Raw genomic sequence first — 19,967 nt, 5'->3', positions numbered from 1 at the left:
CTGTTGTTGCTAGCAGAAATTTGTTGAACTATAAAACCTTCTAGATATGAAGCCTGCTACACTTAGGCATACTAATACACTATCCTAGTGAGAAAAATGCCAGAAAACTGAAGCTATTGCCAGCAGGCAAAAAAATAATATGCTGTAAAGCACTCTGTAAAAGCATAATAATCTATTTTAAGGTTGTAGATAACATGCTCCTGATTTAGGCATCATTGAGGAGAAACAATTCAATTACAGTCATGGGGCTTAACTACAGATTACTAGCTTGGGACCTCAGAAGGAGAAGACAGTTGTGGGGGGCAGGGGGGCAGTTTGGAGATTCCCACCCCCGAAATGGCCCACATATTTCCAGTTCCCTTTGTCTGATTCCTATTAATAGATTAATAGATGTTGGATATATTTAAACCTCTGGAACTGGGGATTACTAGTGCTGAGGCAAAATGGGAAGGCTGCATTTCATACAGCATTTTTGTTTCTTGCAGAACACATCACCCACTCATTCCTTTTTTACTGTGTTAGGTTAGATGGTATGTCACCATTGGCTAGGCAACTGGACCCAATGTTCTCTCCTTCGGCTCCAGTCACAATTAGCAGAATATTTGGGCTAAAATGTGGACAGAGATTCACATCTGAATGTTCAACCAAGTCCACATCCTGCATAATTAGACATGATAATTGGAGGCAGGGCAGAGTCTTGCTGCACAATACAAATTGACAATGATGCTGTCAACAGAACAGTCAAGGGTGGCACAGTTGGGAAGCAGAGATGCTTTCCCTTTCCATCTGAAACAATAGCCAATTAGGGTAATGGCGTAATCATGAATGGGAGGGGGGGAAATGAACAGTGAAGAGGAAGGCTCTGTGAGTTTTCCAAACATTTGCACCTTCCCTGAAACAACTTTCACAGTGTTACTGGCCACCCCAATCTCTGCCAAGCAGTGCATGAGATTTCAAAGAGGGTCTTGGCACTCAACCAGGGTCTGTGTTCCTTTGGAGAAAATGAGACACAGTGGAGTCGGCAATGTCTTTGAAATCTGATTTATTTACACATGTTTACACATATTTATACCAGATCTGTAACAATAGCAAAAGTTGAACATCATGAATATTTGATGCTATACTGCCTGCTACTGTTCAGTAGCCTAAATCTCTTTGCTCTCAGTGCCTACCAAGTGGGACTTATGTGTTGCAATGTTTGTTTTACAGGGTCATTCGTCAGCCAGTAGGTAGGGTCTACTTTGCTGGCACAGAGACAGCTACTCAGTGGAGTGGCTACATGGAAGGTGCAGTGCAAGCTGGAGAGAGAGCTGCCAGAGAGGTAAAGAGAGCCAGAACTCACTGGGCATCTTCATTAAAGACCTAAATGATATATCTGTACCAATGAGATTTTGGGTCTTCTTGGTATTCAAATTCAATGTCACTGTGCTAAAGAGAGAATTCTCAGCAAATCAGAAGGACCAAAGAACAACAATAGAAACTAACATTCTTTTATAAGAATCAGCTGCTAATGAATCCCAGCTATTGTTGTTTAATGTATCCTTGAAATGCCTGAATCAAAGTTTTTATGTACAATAGGATTTTTTCAAACAGAATGCTAATTAAGCCAGAATAAACTTGAATGGCGTGGAGCAGCTGCTTTAATTTAAACAATAGCTCTTTGTAGTCAAATGTGCACCATTCAGCTATCAAGTAAACCACTTCAGATGACTCAAACGATAAAGGTATTAGGTGTGTGTCAGTTAACTTGTGACATCTGAACCTCTTTTGTAAACATGTTGCGGTATTTTCTGTATAGGCTAGATATTGAGGACTTGGATCTATGAATCTTCCTAGCTTGCAGTATTTGTGGGAAGTAAACATGGAACCAATTCGTATCTCACCTCATTGTCCTACTGAATTATGAGTTGCCCTTGTGGTGTGTTTATTTTTCCACATGGTCTGGTTTTGCACCACCAACATACTGGTAATGTTTGAAATTCGGATCATTTAGGATGGTCAGACAATGTGGTGCTTACCACATCAGTGGTGAACCTTCTGGGAAGCCAAGAGAGTTAGCATGGAAGTTAAGTGTATGATCTGTCTCTGATCTTAGATCTGATCTTGCAATGTGGGATTCTAGTATGTGGAAACAGTGTCTGAACACCATGTGCGATGCAGGAAATGGCCCTCAGTTGTCTTTATCTCATTTCTGCCTTCATGACTTGCATGGTGATGAAAAGAATTACTGTTAGTGGGATATCATTTTCTGTCTTCCAGATACTGTGCAGTATGGGAAGGATTTCAAAAAATGAAATTTGGGTGACAGAACCAGAATCAAAGGCAAGTATGATTTCTCATGCTCTTTTTGTACAGCTGAACCCAACATTTCATTGTCTGGCTTATATGACTGCATCACTATAATTGATTGCCATATTATTATGAGGATACCTGATAGAAAAATAGCCATGAACTTAAAATGGAAATCTTGGCCTAGTTTCTAGTGTGTGCATTCAAGGTGGGCATATTTCATTAGCAGAAACCCAAACAGCCCTGCATTCTCCCACTGGAAAAATTGCACATAAATAGTTTCCAGTTAGTTAAGTACAGTGGGAAAAGTCATTCCCATGCTTTGCAAGTCTCTCATTCTGCTCCTCAAACTGCCCATCTCTATCCCATAGTACCTGTCTCCACCTCCTTCTAGTTCCTGATAGTCTTGTAGTCTCACTCATTTGCTTACATACCAGATAGGGGTTCTTCTAGCTTTCATCTAGCAAGAGTTAGTTTCTGGCGCCCTGTTTAACTGCATTGTACAGTTGCTTTCTTTGTTGTTGAAATTGCTGTGCTCTAAAAATGACTGCACATTCTACCTAGGATGTCCCAGCTTTCCCAATCACTACCACGTTTTTGGAGAGGAACTTGCCATCTGTCCCAGGCCTCTTGGGGTTCCTTGGATGTTCTGCTTTCCTCACCTCACTGGCTGCAGCTGGACTTCTTGCCTATAAAAAGGGACTTATCTTCCGAGAATGCTTCTGAAGAAAATGTTTCCATTTCGCCCTTCATGCTGGGTATTGTATTTTTATCGTGGGAACTGTATTTTTATCTGTTGCTTTTATAAGTGGCCTTGAGTGGGTGAGTTTTACCCATAAAGGTTGCCTATAAATATTTTCAATGAACAAATGTTGTTCTTGGAGAGAGGTATCAACACATCAAAAAGAGTTTTAGTGTCCATTTAAAAATCAAGTAGTAGTGAAGCAAAAGTTCTATTTTCTAGTTCACGCCCCATGTTGGGCAAACGGATCCTGCATAGCTGGGGGTTGGACTAGATGACTCACATGGTCCCTTCCAACTCCACAATTCTAGCATTCCTCACTTACTTTTATTGATTAAAGTCAGTGGCCTTTTATCCCTTATGCCTTTTGAGAACAAGCCAGAACAGATACTTTGCACATTTCACAATGCTTTTGGGAAAATTCTGTTTGTCTTAATATATTTTTAAAAAAATCTCACAGTGAACAAATCAATGTTAAAGGCTTACTCTAGTGGCTCATTAAACTAGATGTTTATGCTGTCAAGTGCCTGTTGTACTTAGTGTACTGCCATTTAAAATGACAAAACTGTAATTTTGTAAATTTTGCAACTGTAAATGTAGTTTCAGCTATTATAAGATATGAGGTTCAGCATGGATTTGACTAAAGAGAAATAACTAGCATTAAGTGCAAAAGCAAGGTAATAAAGTTGGCAAGAGAGATAATTTAGGATTCCCAAGGCTCTATAAATAAAAGTGGGGTTACGATACGAGATGTGTGTAATTATTTTACATGTATTACTTTACAGAAAAAGGTATAGAATCCCTCACTATGTTCTGAACACATAAGATGTTGCTTTGCCATTTTTTGAATAGGAGTAACTTACAAACCCCATAATTAAAAATAGAAACTAGGGAAATAGAGTCACATTTGTGTAGAAAGCTAGACAAAATGTTTCTCTTCTGACACAAACAAATAAAAATAAATCAGCTAAATGAAAATGGGTTGTATTCTGCTAAGCGTCCTTATTTCTCATAACTCTGTGGGATAGTTTAAGTTGACAAACAGTGAGTGGAATTAAACTAAGTTTTTCAGAGTAGACCCATTGAAATTTATGGGCATGACTGAGTTAGATCCATTACTTTCAGTTGGTCTGTTCTGAGTAAAACTTAGTTGACTGTCCCCCAGAAACTGACCCATGGTCATCTAGTGAGCATGGTGGCTGGACAGGCATTTGAACCCTGTTCTTCTCAGCCTTACACAGTACTCTACGGATAATCAGTGGCTACTAGCCATGATGGCTATACTCTGCCTCCACCATGATACTTCTGAATACCAGTTGTTGGAAATCACAGGAAGGGAGAGTTATCTTGTGTTCAGGTCCTGTTTGTGGGTTTTCCACAGGCATCTGATTAGCCGCTGTGAGAATATGTTGCTGGACTAGATGGGCCACTGCCCTGATCCAGCAGCTTTTTCTTATGTTGTTAATGTCCAATGATAATGTGACCAATGGTTCCCGGAAAAGACAATTTACTTCAGGCAATGTTATACAGGTATGTAGATAACTGACAATTTGGTGATAAGGGTATCCAAGTCTGTTGGGTGCTCCTCTCATCATTAACTACCTTTATAAAATGGTAGATACGATTTGTGCCTCTTATCTGTGTAATTTAGTGAAATGTGCCTTTGAACATTCCTTGAATTGCCATTAAAGTATCCATTTAAAACACTCCAGATCATTCAAGCTGTGTCATTTTTATGTCTATTGAAGGGCAATTTGTCTGCTGCAAATTACACCCTCCCTGCAAATGCATATACGCACAGCTTTTAGGAAACATTTCAGAGCTCTGTAAAAGAGGATGTGACAGCTCTAGATGCTAATGACCTTGGTGCAGGGAGAGGGGGAGTGAGGCGTTTGGACAGAAGGGTGACGCTCTCACAAGTGCAGCAATGGGTACACACAGAATTTTGCTATGTTTGTGGCTCTCTGAATTGAAACAAGCATGATATGTGCACAACTCTGGGGGAGTTGGGTGTTCAGATTATTTCTTGGGGCGGGTGTTTGAGGAGGGACAGCCAAATGGCAATGTGGCACTCAGGAATGTTGTGACACTCAGGAATGTCCCGGCTCTCTCTGAACTCAGCGGGAGCCAGGGTGTTCTTCAAAACAATGCTGATTACCTGGCTTCTTCAGCAAGGGCAGGGAAGATGAACATCTATGACGCATGCTGGAGAGCCTCCCTCTCGGCAGTGGAAGTGGTGGGGTGGGCGGAGGACTGCCTCTTGCACTTCTGCCTGAGGTGGGTGCTTCACCACGACTCATGGGTGGGCTGGCTCCGGCTCCAAGAAGCATTGAAGAGAAGACATGACTTTGTATCCCCAAGATTAGTATCCATTTAGAAATCTCTCTCTTTGGTGCAACTTCATGTTGAAGTTCCTGTTGTGTGTTATGGCTCCAATGCAGAATGGCCTTTTGCATTGTGCAGCCCACTTCTTCTGCAAGTGGATCAGCCTTGCTGGTTTGGGGCATTTAGGGGGAACCTTTTATTGGCTTGTGAAGTGGTTGTATTGTTCTGCAGCTGCTATCTTCAATCACTTAACATTGCCTTGTGCTGTGTTCCAAAACTCACACAGAGAAAAGCACTTCTCATGACTGTGGGAGCTGCAAATGGGATTTCGACTAAAAGACTTTCATTAAAATTGGCAGTATCCTGCTGCTTGCTGACATGATGCTCCTGCTGGAAGCAACGTCTTTCTTTTGCTGCGGAATAAATTTATACATCCAATTTCTTCCTACTTTTTGATGTTTCTGACAACCAGCTCAAACTTAACAGAAGTAAACTTAAATCTTTCTGTAAAGTAGATACAGTGAAGAACATGCTGAGCTTTAGCTGCAAGGACAAAACCATTCTTCTCAGAACACTGGGCTGAATCCAAGTACTGTTGCCATAGAACTGCTGTGTGTGAATAAGTGCCCTGAGTCAGAGAAGATGTGACACTATGGATCTGTTGTTTGAAAAGCCAGCAGTATAAGCTGGAACATCTCAATTTCATATTGTTTATCTCTGTGAATAGGGATATAAATAGCCTAGGATTTCTTTCATTAATTCTGTTGACTGGTTCTGTTTTTGCTGAAACCAGGCTATGAACAGGTGTAAACATTACAATTCCAAGGCCGTTGTGTAGCATATTGGTTACTAGATATATAATTGGTTGCAGACCATTGTGTTGCATAGTAAATGTTGGCTTTAAAAATACTCTACAGTGACATTGCAGGGCTCCTCACACACATCAGGATATCAAAGAACTAGAAAAGTTGCAAAAATATTGGAAACCATCAGCAGTAGACAGCATGGTTGGCGGGGGGAATGATGCTCATCTGACCTCTGGTTCATCACATCCCTGCCCTTTATGGGGAAGGGAGAGGCAGTGGCAAGTTCAGCATGGTGCAAACACACTGCCTGGAACACTGCAATGGTCTGCACCTTGCTGCCACCTCTCCATCCCATTATGTAGCAGTGATGCAACCAACCAGAGGTCAAATGTGTGGCATCACCCGACCATGGCATCTGCTACAAGCATCTAAAACAATCAGGCAGATGTAACATCTTCTCTTAGAGGAAAAGCTATGATATTCAGGGATCTTTCATTTAGAAAAAGGCAACTTTGTGAACTAAACATGCATGAACTGGGAGAATTGTAGTTTTGCAGGAAGGGACTTGCCTCAGCAACAGGTGAGGGAAGGATCAAATATTCTCACCTGCCACCACCCACCTCTTCTCTACTTTGCATTGCAAGAGCAAGCTGTCAAGGTTTTACAAAATTATTTGTTACCCAATAGCAGTGCAGACTGGGGTGGGGTGGGAGCTGTCATCCAAAGGGATTGGAAAGCCACCAAGAAGGCTTGTTTCAGACTCTCATAGAGACCAATACTAAGACTCAGTTGCAGGCTTGGCCTATTTGTTTTGCGTATTTACGGACGGGCTGGTGGCATATGTTCATAGTTCATGTTCCCAGAGTCAGCTTCTTGATAGGCATGGCTGAGTGTTCATTCTGTCAGCACTGTGAAAATGAGTAGGCAAATCAGTCTGTTCCAGTTCATGCCTCTTTCACATTTGTTGATGCATAAATCTGTCTTGTCCCTTTTCTACAGTCAACTGTGTTTTAAATCCACCCTTTTAAACATTTTAAACACATATTTTTGCACATACACGTTTCTAAACTTATTTTGATAGTCTCTCTCTTTTGAGCAGAGAACTGTACCAGAACATTCTGTAGAAGAGCCAGGGGACAACTTAGTTCCAATTCACACATTAATCTGGGAGGGAAGGGTCAGATTGGTTGCAGGTTTTTCTGTCCTATTTAGGACACCACTGGTTTTTGTGGTGATGATTAAAAATATATATATCCAGCCCAGCTCTCTGAAGGGGAGGCAAATTGTCCTTTCCCTCATCAACTGATGGATAATTTGATGGACGGGGAGAGGATGATACTCCTCTCCTTGGCTGATCCATGCAGATCAGCTGAAGAGGTGGGGCTCCATGCTTCTCTGTGTACTTGCATGAGTGGCAACATCTACCATTGTCATGTAACCCCTAGCAGGTTGGCCAAGGGTGACAGAAAGAGTTAGGCACCCCTGCCGTAAGCAACTACAAAATATGAGGGATATCCACCTCATACAGTAAACCCATTGATATCCATGGATGTAAATGCATTGGGTATCACCTGTTAGGATTTTTATCTATCCAAGCTGCTCCAGCGAGTGGTACTATGATTGTATAAATCATGTGAGTGTCTGGGAGAGCGTGAGAAAGGAAGTCTGTATTATCTTTTCCTTCTGAGTACTATTGGAAGTTAGTTTCACTTCTGTGTGTGTCGCAGGTTTCTGTACTGGTGTTCAGAGAGCACAGACGTACTGGTGGAGTCTCTGTATATAAGACTGTAAATAAAGTAGTTTTAGAACTACAGTTGAATCTTTTTTTCTACCATGATATACCAGAAGACTGGCATGCTCTTTTCAGGAGAGAAGGATCGATTATTACTAGCTTCTCTGGACTAAAGGAGATTTACAGCCAGAGAGAGCCACCAGAGAGACGCTCCGAAGACTTGGGAAGCTTGCAGCCTTCCCAGGGTATTTTCCCAACATCACCCTGTGTTCACACCTTGACCAAATCAATGCACCAATGGAATGCAGGGACTGCCAACAATTATAAACAACAAAAGACATTCAGTGTGGCAATGTTTATTCCTTTGAGTTGAACTTTTAAAAAGGTTCACAGCTGCCAGATAAATATATCTAGAACAGAAAAAGGAACATAATAAGGGACTCAAGACGAGATAGCCACCACAGAGGCACTTAAGAAAACGCCACAATCATGTAAGGCACAAACAAACCATGACTGACTGAATCCATATCTTGATACTGTGATGTTACACTTGTACAAAACAGATACACAACTAGTACTAGTATGTGATCAAAGGAGAAGAAAGCTCAGCTGCAGGTTAGGTCAGTATAATTTATTTAATTTAAAACCCCCTTTATAAAAACCTGCTTTGAAGATTTTCGCTTTTATTTCCACTGTAACAGAAGCTCAGCCATTAATAAGGTTTCAGGGAAGAAGATGCTGGAAGGAATATTGTGTTTAATCAATGGGTACATTTACTTAGGGAGAACTGTTAACTTTTAATTGCACTGTTTAAACTTGCCCAGGTCTCCTGTGGATTAGCTCTTCCAGTTTTCAAGCACACACTTTCCTAGTGTGTTGTAATTTTTTCTTTTCTGCGAAGCAAATATTTTATTTCTCCACTCTTCAAAATAAGCTTAAACTTTAGAAGCCTGCCCCTGGACACAGTTCTTATAGCACAGTAATATTCTAGACTAATGTTATGCTAGTTTCAATTCCATAAACTGAACCTCTTGGGGGAATGGGACTTTCCAGAAGATGAAATCAGCTAGAGGAAGTAGAGTCCATCCCTTTAGGATAAAGTAGAGCCCTTCTCTTTCTGAGAGTGTTAATGAGCATGGAGGACCTTTCTGAAAAGTGGGCCACTATTTAAAAAATCCCTGCAGATTTGGATAGGCCAACATCCAAGATGGTGGATGTATTAATTCTCATGTGCATGTGTTTTTGTGGCCAGAATGCATGCATATAAAGTTTTTTAAGTTTACTTTTTGAGTTTGAAAAACTGAAATTTTACTCATGGACAGCTTTTTAGTGCCCCAGCCTTTAGGAGATGCATGCTAAATGTTCTTCAGATATCACAGTATTGCAACCTTTTCTGCACTTCTTCATATCTGCTGCCAGGATATTCCTACCAGAGAAAACTTAGTTAAAATCACTGAAAAAAATATAAGTGTCATGCAGACAGCATTGCTCATACAGGCCCTGCAGAGCAGATCCCCATGCAGATCAGCTGGAGCCAGTACAACTTCAACCCAGTGTGGACACGCAGAGATCAGACCTCAAAGACAGATAAGAGTAGACATACTTGAAGCTGGCTGCTTATAAGTATGTTAAGTTAATCTCTATGCGAGCAGGTCACCGGTTTTAAAATGTTGGCATTGGTCTTCTCTCCAGCACTTAATAATCTGCTTGATTTCCGCTGATAATTAGAATTCAGGTGTTATCTTGGAACAGGACATCTTGCAGCAAAGATGACAATGTTTCTAAAGCCTTTAACAGGGTATTGCCAGAATATTCATCTGACTCAGTGCAGAGAGGGGCCCTTTAATGAACTATGCACCAATTCTCACTGCCAAGTGCAACAGCTGATTTTTCTGACCCCTTTGACATTTAAAACAGCAATACAATAGTTACAGCTCTGCAGTATTTGAACAGATACAATGGCTTTCAAATGCATTGATATAAGGGGCAATTAGTGCACACTTAGCAGCACCTTTTTCTCTTCATTGTCTCCTGGGCTCTCCATGTTCCTTCCCCTCCAGTTTTTGCAACCTTATCTTTAACCTGTAGGGCAACACCATAGTCATTTACAGAAAAGATACAGTGAAATGTTGCCGTGCTCCTCTTATTCAACAGCCTTCATCGACATCAGTGGTGCACAGAGTCCTTAGTTCACTATGTCCTAAGTGTCACTTTCCCACAATTTGACATATTGATCTGAGTACAGTGGTACCTCGGGTTAAGAACTTAATACTTTCTGGAGGTCCATTCTTAACCTGAAACCGTTCTTAACTTTAGCTAATGGTGCCTCCCGCTGCCGCCACGCGATTTCTGTTCTCATCCTGAGGTAAAGTTCTTAACCTGAGGTACTACTTCCGGGTTAGTGGAGTCTGTAACCCGAAGTGTTTGTAACCCGAGGTGTTTTTAACCCGAGGTACCACTGTACTGCAGTTGACAGTGGGGTATGGCTCTATGCACTCTATGCCAAAATATTTGTATTCATTATCCACAACACACACACACACCCTCAATAAACAAATGAAGTGATGAATGGATTGTCTCCCTCAAAAGATGCTGGCATTGTAGCCTGCTGCCCATTCCAGAATTGGGCATGTACACACACACACACACACACACACACCCTTTGGCGATATGTCTCAACAAGGCCCATCAAAACTATGGCACTAGGGTTAACCTACAATAAGCACCCTGGTCAAATAAAACACTGACCCAGGCATTCATTAAAAAATATTGTAGCCATAGCAGCATACACGCTGTCTTTACTGAATCATTGAAGTGCAGGTTTAAAATTGTGTCAGATTTCCAATCACATATCGCAGAGAGTCAAGTGGCACTGCACAGAACAAGCACTTACTTTAAAATGTCATCAAACTCCATGCTGTGTTGTGTGCCTTACAGTCCTATAATGCCTTTCAGAGGAAGTAATTAAATTCCTAGTGTGAAGGGAAATCTCTGTCCACAGAGGCACCTAGCTAACCAATGGAGGCTGCAGACTTAACCCCTGACAGTTAAGTCCAGTAGCGAATGACTCTGAGGTTGTGGTGCTCATCTCGCTTTACTGGCCGAGGGAGCCAACGTTTGTCCGCAGACAGTTTTTCCGGGTCATGTGGCCAGCATGACTAAGCTGCTTCTGGCGAACCAGAGCAGCACACGGAAATGCCGTTTACCTTCCCACTGGAGCAGTACCTATTTATCTACTTACACTTTGACGTGCTTTCGAACTGCTAGGTTGGCAGGAGCTGGGACCGAGCAACGGGAGCTCACCCTGTTGCGGGGATTCGAACCACTGACCTTCCGATCAGCAAGCCCTAGGCTCTGTGGTTTAGACCACAGAGTAAATCCCACCAAACTCAGTGGCACTTACTTCTAAGCAGACATATGCAGGCTTGCACTACACATTGATAGAGTACAACCTTAGATGGACATTTCCTCTGAGGATCCAAGCAAGGCAACCTCCTGTAATGTTGTATGACATCATACACATTTTTGTCCATAAACAAGAAATAGGATGCTAGTTAAAGTATGATGCAAAATAGTCGGTTGTAAGTTAACGAAACACACCTCAAAAGATTAAGATGCTGTCATTTTATGAAGTCTAACACAAGCAATTTATGAGGTGACAGCTTAACAGTTTGCACCTTCCTTCTCCCATCTGACCCTGATTTTGGTTCTGAACTCTCAGAGAAGTTTATAAATTCATGAGAATAAAACACTCTGCTGTTCAAGATGTTGGTCCTAGCCTGGGGGGGGGGGATTGCAACATGCTGAGTGCTCAGTATTTGGCTTGTAAAACCTTCCTCTTCTCCTTTCCCCACATTATCTTAGGTATGATCAGCATTTATCAGCTCTGAAAGATTAATCACTTGGTAGATAAGAAGGTTGAAGAAAACATCATCCCTGTATTGACCCCAGTTCTTGTTTTCTCCTCAGCTAAAGAGGAGATTGGAGATGGAAGGCACTTTAAATTCTTTGCATGGTGCTGGAGCTTAGCGGTACCCGCACCATGTGTTGGCTTGGGGTTTTCCCATAGCAACCTTTTATACTGTTAGTGTAAATTCATGCCCAGAAACCTGTTTCCATTCATGGATTGATGTAGAAGAAAGTTATACTGAAATATGTGGGACATGCTTCCAAGAAATGTTGCTGAAAGAACAGAAGTTCAGCAAGTTCAACCTCTTGCCTAAAGGCAGGATCATTCATCCACCAAATCTCATAGGCCAACTTCCAGACCCGAGGTAAGACTTTTATGTGCAACCGATTTCTGTTTCTGAAAAGCAGTTGCATTCCCCCCCCCCCCCCCCGCAAAGCTCCACATTCTCATTTATCTCAAGAAATGAGGAACTGAAGTAAGCGGGGAATCAAAACATTTGTGGAAAAGAATGATTAAATGGAAGAGCTGAGGATTTGTTGAGAGTATTTGAGTGCTTTTTTGAAAACGATCAAAAAGTAATCCACAACCCACCTTTTCATGCCTGATGGGTGAATTTCTGTGACTGCTACATCATAGCTTAGTTAGAACAGGGGAAAGGGGTGCAGTAAAGGAAATCACATTTTGCATAAAATGTGCTTTGTTCCCCACCTCCCTCAATTCTGCCAAATACTCCTAGGGCTGCATGCTTACTTACAACAGTATAAGGAAATGCTTCTGTCAGGGGCTCAGGAGCAGAGGCACGGGGAAGAGAGGAGATGGAGAGCGAAGGGGAAGAATCCGAGGGGAGCGTAGGAGAAGAGGACAGTGGACCGAGGGATTCCATGAGCCTCTCCAGCGAATCGGAAGATTCACAGAAGGGGGCGCCAGTGGCCAGGGGTAGGGGGTTCCCAAGGGGAATGCCCCAGGAGCAAGGGGGCAGCGGGGACTCCCAGAGCAGTAGCTGGAAATCAGGACCAGCTTCCCCACCAGAGCAGAGTGGGGGGGAAGAGTCCCAAGGATCGGGGCCAGTGCATTCCCCACCAGGGAGAGAAGATAAGGCAGGGCTGACCACGCCTCCATCAGAAAGTCGGACAACGGAGGAAAGGTCAGATCCGGCCAGTGTCCCGGAAGAGGGAAGCAGTGACCGAAGTAGTGTAACGTTTAGGAGAAAGGTCACTGGGCTGGCGCGAGAGGCAAGTTCAAATGTACAGGAGCGCGGGACAGCAGAGAATGAGGATTGGGAACCAGGTCCTAAAGCCCGCCGGAGGGAGGGGGAGGAGCTAAGTGACTCAGCGTCGGAAGAGTCCAGAAAGGGCAATGCCCCAGCGGGCAGGAGGACCCAGAGGAGGAGAGAGCAGCGTAAAAGGTGGAGCAGGGCTAGGATCTTAAACTGGTGTCATAGGGGAAGAGACTCAGACGGGACTTCGCCGATCTAGGGTTTAAGACGTAGGGCTGCACGCTGTGGCTTTGAAATGGAAACTGAACTTCAATAAAGACTTTTGTACATTACTACAGCCTAGCATTGGTCCTCTGTGAGCTGGGACCTAGAGGCAGCTCTGACAGCTTCTTTATGGGATACTAAAGCAGAACAAACCACAAGCAGCTGTATGTTCACCTTCCCCTCCTCTCTATAAACTAAATATTACAGGTGCTACAGATCCTCTCATACTACCTGAATGGCCGTCACTGACACCCAAGTTATACATAGGAAGAAACCCAGAGCTTCTGTGGTCTCGTACCTCTTTCCTCTCCATACTTTGTAATTTCTAACAAAACCAGTGTATAAAGCAAGGTTCGGGGAGCCTTTGGCCCTCCAGATGCTGCAGAACTGCAACTCCCATCATCCCTGAATATTGCTGGTGCTTGCTGGGACTGATGGCACTCATACTTCAGCAACAACTGGAGGGTGCCTCATCCCTGGTATAAAGTGACCTCAGGTTGGTCATTTCTTTGACCCCCTGCCTCACATTATTGACAGGAAAACTCACTGTGCTAAAATGTCACATCGCATCATATTTTATAATGTCTAATACATTACTGAAAAACAAAACAAAGCAAAAACCAAACCCAGATAGCAAAGAGGCACACAGCTAATGTCCCATCTCTTTAGCCCAAAGACAAGTGTTTATGATGCTTCCAAAAGATGATTGGACTGTGGCAAAGCTCTGAGAGGATGAACTATGAAGTACAAATGTAAAATGCTTCATGACAGACCCTGAGGGGAAGAGGCCATTGCTTGGTGGATGAGAAGATGCTTTGCACGCTGACGTTCAGGTTCAGTCTCTGGCACCTGTAGCTAAAATGAATTCAGATACCAAGCTGCTACCAGCCAGAGTGGGCAATCCTGGGATAGATGGACCAGTGATCTGACTCTGCAACCTGTTATTATCACAGACTTGCCTTCAAAGACCCAACTGTGTGATACATTTTTGCATTCAGGTGAAATAATAATCAGACTTTGCGACATCCGATTACCATAATGTTCCTTGTTTAGAAAATATCAATCTGACAAGTGCCATTTGAGGAACTATTATTACTTAAGAAAAAAAGTTCCATTGAATTCAATAAGATTTAGTCCCTAGTAAGTGTGCACAGGAACACTGCCTTGAATTACTAATTTCTTTAATAATTAAAATGGAATTAGCTTCACCACTGTTTTGACTAATAGATTCTAATTAGTGATAAAGCCAAGCACATTCTGATGGATGAAAAGAAGCAATTGAACAGTGCTTGCTCCCTCTGTGAGAAAAAGGGAAGGATCTAGAATTGCTGGCATGGTCCCAGAACCCAGCACAGCCTTCAGGAAGATGAAGATATACAGGCTGTCCCACTCGGGGGAAATCTTTAGCACCACCTCCTACATCATCCCAGCTTGAGGATGTGGTCCTTCCATTTCCCCTGAGTTCCAAATCTCCAGCAGCATCTCCATCTCTTCCATCTTGTAAACAAACAATAGTTCCAGAATACCACAAGGGTCATTTAATGGAGCACAGCCAGGTCTTCCAGGGAGATGGGCAGACAGAACAGACCTTACCAGCTTTCATAATGCTTCAGCCCTTTGCTGAGACAATATTCCTCCACTGCCTGAAACTGGGAAGAGTACACTTCTGTCAGCAGCCCTTACTGGGTGTTCTCTGTGTTTCTGATAAGGCCTACCTGAATCTGGATATTTCTGGTGCAGAACCTGACATGACTCTTACCTTACTAAAGTGTAATATGGCATGACTTTAATAGAAAATATTTAACTTAGATAAGGTGGCATCAGGTAAAGTCTGTGATTGCTTTCACATGAGCCATAAGCCCTGGTGGAACATGATAATTTCAAAACTCCAGTGTTCTTTAAGCTAGAGGTAAAGAACTTTTGGCCTACAACTCCCACTATCCCTGCCTATTAGCCATGCTGGCGAAGGCTGGTGGAAGTTGAAGCCCAACACCCGATTAGCGACCCATGCTTTAAACCTTTTTCAGTTCCAAGCCAGGAGCCACAAGGTTGGGTGGGAGAGAGGCCACACATAGACAGGTTGACTTCTCATTACCAAAAACCAACATTTACTATTTAAAAACCTGCCCCTCAATTGCCTGAAAACTGCTTCTGAAGCTTAGGAGAACATGGAAACAGCCTCCAATGCTGTCACCTGGAATAGAAAAGGGGGCAAGGGTGGAGGCCACAGTCTGCAACAAGGTACTTGGCTGTGCCTTGGGAGCCCCTTCAGGTTCTGGCTACTGCCCTAAAATTTCCTCTGTACCCACAAGTAAATTGTGGAAAAGTGATCCATTATGAAAAAAGGGAAAACATCTTCATAACAGCAGCCCTGGGAAATTGTTAACAAACCTAAGTCTCTCCAAAGAATAAAAACAAAAAACATAACACCACCCAAAGGAAGAGGATAGTAAATTCATCAGGCCAAAAGCTAATAAACCTTGGCATACCATTTTGGTCAAGGGATGTAACTTGGAAGTTAGTATAAATACAGTGGTACCTCTGGATGCGAACGGGATCCGTTCCGGAGCCCCATTCGCATCCTGAAGTAAATGCACCTGCATCTGCGCATCTGCGCGTGCACGGGTCACAATTCGCCGCTTCTGCACATGCGTGTGACGTTCTTTTGAGTGTCTGCGCATGCACGAGTGGCGAAACCCGGAAGTAACTGTTACTTCTGGGTCACCACAGAGCGTAACCGGAAAACACTTAACCTGAAGCACGTTTAACCCGAGGTATGACTGTATACATATGTAACTCCCAGGGAGTCACAATGTCATTAGTAAAAGGTACCGTAATCCTAGTTTAGAAAAAAAATGCAGAACAACTCCAAGACTTGGATATCTTTTCGTAAGAAAATGACTCTTCCAAAATACCCCAAAAGAAACATCATGTCTGTCCTACAGCTTGTTCCTCTGTCTTCCAAATTCCTAAGAGATGCTCTCTCAAGTTAAATTGATGCCTTCAGTTCACAGTGGCACACTGCATAGCCAGAGCACAGAGAAGCAGCTTAATTCTTGCCAGAGGCAAGCAACAGACTTCCCAACAGATTGAAATCTGACATTCTGAAATGTCATTCTAGTTGGCCATCTTGAATTCATTGGAGCTACTTGAGCAGCAAGATGTTGCAGTTCTATTTTGTAGGTGAAAAATGGGCTTCAAGACCCTTCCCACAGTGTACTTCCTGTGTGCTATCTCATTAGAAACTGAAGCAGAAGCCCCTTCACACATAGAAATAATAAATCATTTTAACCTGACGAGGATGCTAATATCAGATAGGAAGTAAACATAGATTTTGGACAACATTAAGTGTTAGTTCCTACTGCAAATCCAGGAAGTGCAAAAGAAAGCTAGTATCATTTTTATACACTTTTAAAATAATAGATCTTCAAGATGATGCAAGTATGACAAGGTTCTTGAAAGGACCTTTCCCATAGCCTCAGAGGTAGACATGGACTCCATGTTACGTTTTAAGATACCTTTCCATATGGTACGGTTGTCAAAATTCAAAATCAAGTATCTTTTGCTGAAGCTGGGATCCTGAAAATCATGTTTTGATTTAAAAAATAAGAAGTAGTAGTCAAGTGTCCAGTACTCATATAGAAAAGCTTAGAAATGTTTGGATGCCTGCATGTTTTTAGAAACCAAAAATATCTAGGGAGCTGCACTCTTGTACCATGCACAGTTCTTTGCCCATCTCAATATTATTTCCTCTCTTTTGCCCACGTACTGCCAAAGTTCATGTTGGTCCCTCCCTGTGTGAAGTGCAGCACTAGTTTTCTTTCCTCAGCTACTCACAATGCCAGGCGTACACAAGTCTTCATAACACTGCAGTGGTCAGATTAAGATGACAGACAGGAATCTTTCACAATTCATAAAACAGCGTCAACAAGTTCCATGTGATAATCATTACAGTGCTGTTTTGAGAGGCCACTGGCTGAGAGCAGGCTTTGGCTGTAGACACCTCCAGCTTAAAGATCTAAGTTGTTGGGCATCTCCTTAAGAACCAGAATCTTTTGGTAGATATTACTGAGCTAGATGGACCAATTTTCTGTTTCAGTACATGGCTGCTCCTTGCAGATTATCATCTTTGGTAATTTATTCCCTGATTTGTACTGCCAAAGACATGAGAAAGGAAAAGCAACACTGGAAATGACCCCTAACTGGGATTTGCACCTGTATTTAGCCTGAGTTGATAGGTTCCTTCTTCGGATGGAAGGATGTGTCCATTTTGGTTCTCTCACGTTTCACATTTTCCCCGTCTTAAATTCAGTTCTCAACAGCAATTTGCCATGTTTAAGAAATACTCACAAAATTTCATTGGCATGTTAGAGCGAATTTCTCCTAATAAACACGAAAGCTTTATGCAACTTTGGCTAATGTACACTTTTTAACAAACCTAATTCCCCATCTGCATTTTAAATGTTACTTTTTTTTTTTTTACTAATATCTTCCTCCTAATACCTGCATTATTGTGAACATTGCTTGATTGGACAACTGCACCACAAAAATGCAGGGAACTGTGCTCCGATTCACATACTGTTTTGGAAAGTCCAAATCTGAATGTGTAGTGATTTACACTTTTCCTCCATTCCTAGTTCTTCATAATGCCACAAGTCAAAGGCAGGAAGTGGCAAGGGGGAGGGGGTGTCTAACCAGGAGTCCCAACAGCATCAATGCCCCCCAACCCCTTTGCACGCTTGAATCTGGTCCTGGCATTTTTAATGACCAGATTAAGGCTTGGCCATGTAAAATAAAATATTTGCAAACACATAACTCAAGCCTTAAAAATGTGTGTTTTCATTTGTTGGGTTCACTCAGGTGCAACTGCTCTTGCATTCTCAGAGTTAACACATGGTTGAATAGTAGGTTGCCTATATGTTCTAGAAAATGTGCCATGGAGTGTGAAATCCCTCAAAGAGAGAGACAGAGAGAGAGAGAGAGAGAGAGAGAGAGAGAGAGAGAGAGAGAGACCCCTTCCAACTTTTTGACAACCCTTCTCTGCAAAAAACAAACAAACCCCAAGAACAGAAACCAAAAAGTACTTCTGAAGAAATAGACCCCTAAATTTGTGTAGAATGTTGACCCTGGAATTTAGTCACTCATATAATCTCTTCACTTAATTTTCATTCTCCCAAAACATTTGGAGGCAATCGAAATGTTCGATCAACTACTTTTCTCCCACTGTGCAATGATTTTTGCTTTGCCACTGTGGTGAGATCAACATAGTAGTTGATTTTGTAAAAAACGAAAATGTCATGGCAATACACTGGGCTCGCTCCACCAGACCACTTTAAAAAAACACCCCAAAATAATAATAACAGTAGCAGCCCACTTTGTACTGGCCTCAGAAATACATATTGGACCCTTTTGCAAGATAAAGTTTCATAGGAGAAATACATGGGATAATTGAGAATTGCATTCATCACTACTTGGCAAGAGTAAAATGATCGTGCAAATGCACACACATCTGCCAATTCTTATTAGATTCACAGATCGATTTTCAGTTTTTCACCAGAAGTCCCCTTTTAAATGTGCAGAGCCCAACTGCAGTCGCTGATGTCAAGAGAGCACAGAAGCCAAACAACTTGAGAAGTCCAGGTACAGAAGGCAAGTTCCTTTCCCAAAAGGTGGTAGTGATTGGTAGGGCTGGGACATCCTGGATGAAAGAACATTCGCTATTAGTGTAAGGCAAATGTGATGTTCTTCTTAGGTGGCAATCTTAGTCACATCTATTTAAGTATAACTAACATCCATGGAATTATGCGGGACTTGCTTGTGACAAAACATGCACAGGATTCACTGTTAGTTACAGATCCTGTATAAAGCATGTCACAAAATGGTTGATAAAATTAATAATAATGCAGCACTATTTCACCTTAAAGGAAGAACTCCAAACTTACGAGTGATTCTGGTTCTGACTTCCAAATTTCTGCTTCCGAAATCTTCCCCATTGAGTGCAATATCTAAAAATGAAGATAGCATTTACATGGCTTCCTTTTATTTCCAAATATGTTGGTAAAGGCTTCCCCAAAATTATACACTAAATGCACGCCAAGGTTTCAGATCTTTCTGAAATGAGTGGGAGGTACACAAATTCACACGTAATGCAAATTTATCAGAAAGGTCCAAGATTTAAGGGCATATCAAAACAAGCTAGGCAAAATGTTGCCCCCAAAGATGCAGCCATGGGAATAAATCCTGCATCTGCAAACCAAGTAAAGTTTCAACTGGCTTTAAAATGGACTATTTCCTGGGAATAGTCCAAAATACTGCAGGCCTGCCCTAATTGTCAATGTCGAATTTCAAGCTCTCTTTCCAATTTTAAAATGTATTGCATTATTTTAAGCACAGTTACAACCAGAGTATGTGTTCAGCAGTCCGCAGCCATCAGAGATTCAGCTGGTGAAACAGGGCCTGTTCAGTTTTGGCACCCATGTTTTGCAACCCTCTCTCAAGGGAGGCTCCGCTTTATTAGAATTCCAGTCCATTTTCCTTTCTTTTGTGGCATTTTGGGATTCATTTGACCACCACTACCCTTCCTTCTGTGATTTTATGTACTGACTTTCCCATTTTGGTGGCTTGCTTGTTTTTGTTGATTATTTGCTTTTAATGGGTGTCTCGTAAATTGGTTGGCCAAATCG

The 19,967-nt window shown here is 42.2% G+C and overlaps 2 protein-coding genes and 1 long non-coding RNA gene across 3 annotated transcripts in view; 2 read left to right on the top strand and 1 right to left on the bottom strand.

Annotated features, from left to right (window-relative positions):
- LOC307215324 (amine oxidase [flavin-containing] A-like) overlaps positions 1–4,737 on the top strand; it is a 33,604-nt gene extending 28,867 nt beyond the window's left edge. Inside the window, exons 14-16 of the mRNA XM_079974532.1 lie at positions 1,210–1,321; positions 2,260–2,322; positions 2,854–4,737. Of these exons, the coding sequence (XP_079830658.1) occupies positions 1,210–1,321; positions 2,260–2,322; positions 2,854–3,015 (337 nt within the window). The 3' untranslated portion in view covers positions 3,016–4,737. The remainder of the gene's footprint in view (positions 1–1,209; positions 1,322–2,259; positions 2,323–2,853) is intronic.
- The window catches only part of LOC307215344, a 551,858-nt gene extending 536,050 nt beyond the window's left edge, over positions 1–15,808 (top strand). The window contains exons 2-3 of the long non-coding RNA XR_013838468.1: positions 10,942–12,562; positions 13,394–15,808. This is a non-coding gene — a long non-coding RNA (uncharacterized lncRNA). The remainder of the gene's footprint in view (positions 1–10,941; positions 12,563–13,393) is intronic.
- Positions 15,809–18,391: 2,583 nt separating this feature from the next.
- MAOB (monoamine oxidase B) overlaps positions 18,392–19,967 on the bottom strand; it is a 40,909-nt gene continuing 39,333 nt past the window's right edge. Inside the window, exons 14-15 of the mRNA XM_079974520.1 lie at positions 19,227–19,289; positions 18,392–18,982 (exon numbers count right to left, since the gene is read on the bottom strand). Of these exons, the coding sequence (XP_079830646.1) occupies positions 18,827–18,982; positions 19,227–19,289 (219 nt within the window). The 3' untranslated portion in view covers positions 18,392–18,826. The remainder of the gene's footprint in view (positions 18,983–19,226; positions 19,290–19,967) is intronic.

This window comes from Podarcis cretensis (genome assembly GCF_951804945.1).
Source record: "Podarcis cretensis genome assembly, chromosome: 4".
NCBI lineage: Eukaryota > Metazoa > Chordata > Lepidosauria > Squamata > Lacertidae > Podarcis > Podarcis cretensis.
Note: the sequence above shows the minus strand (reverse complement) of the source record. Positions and strands in the feature narration are given on the sequence as shown.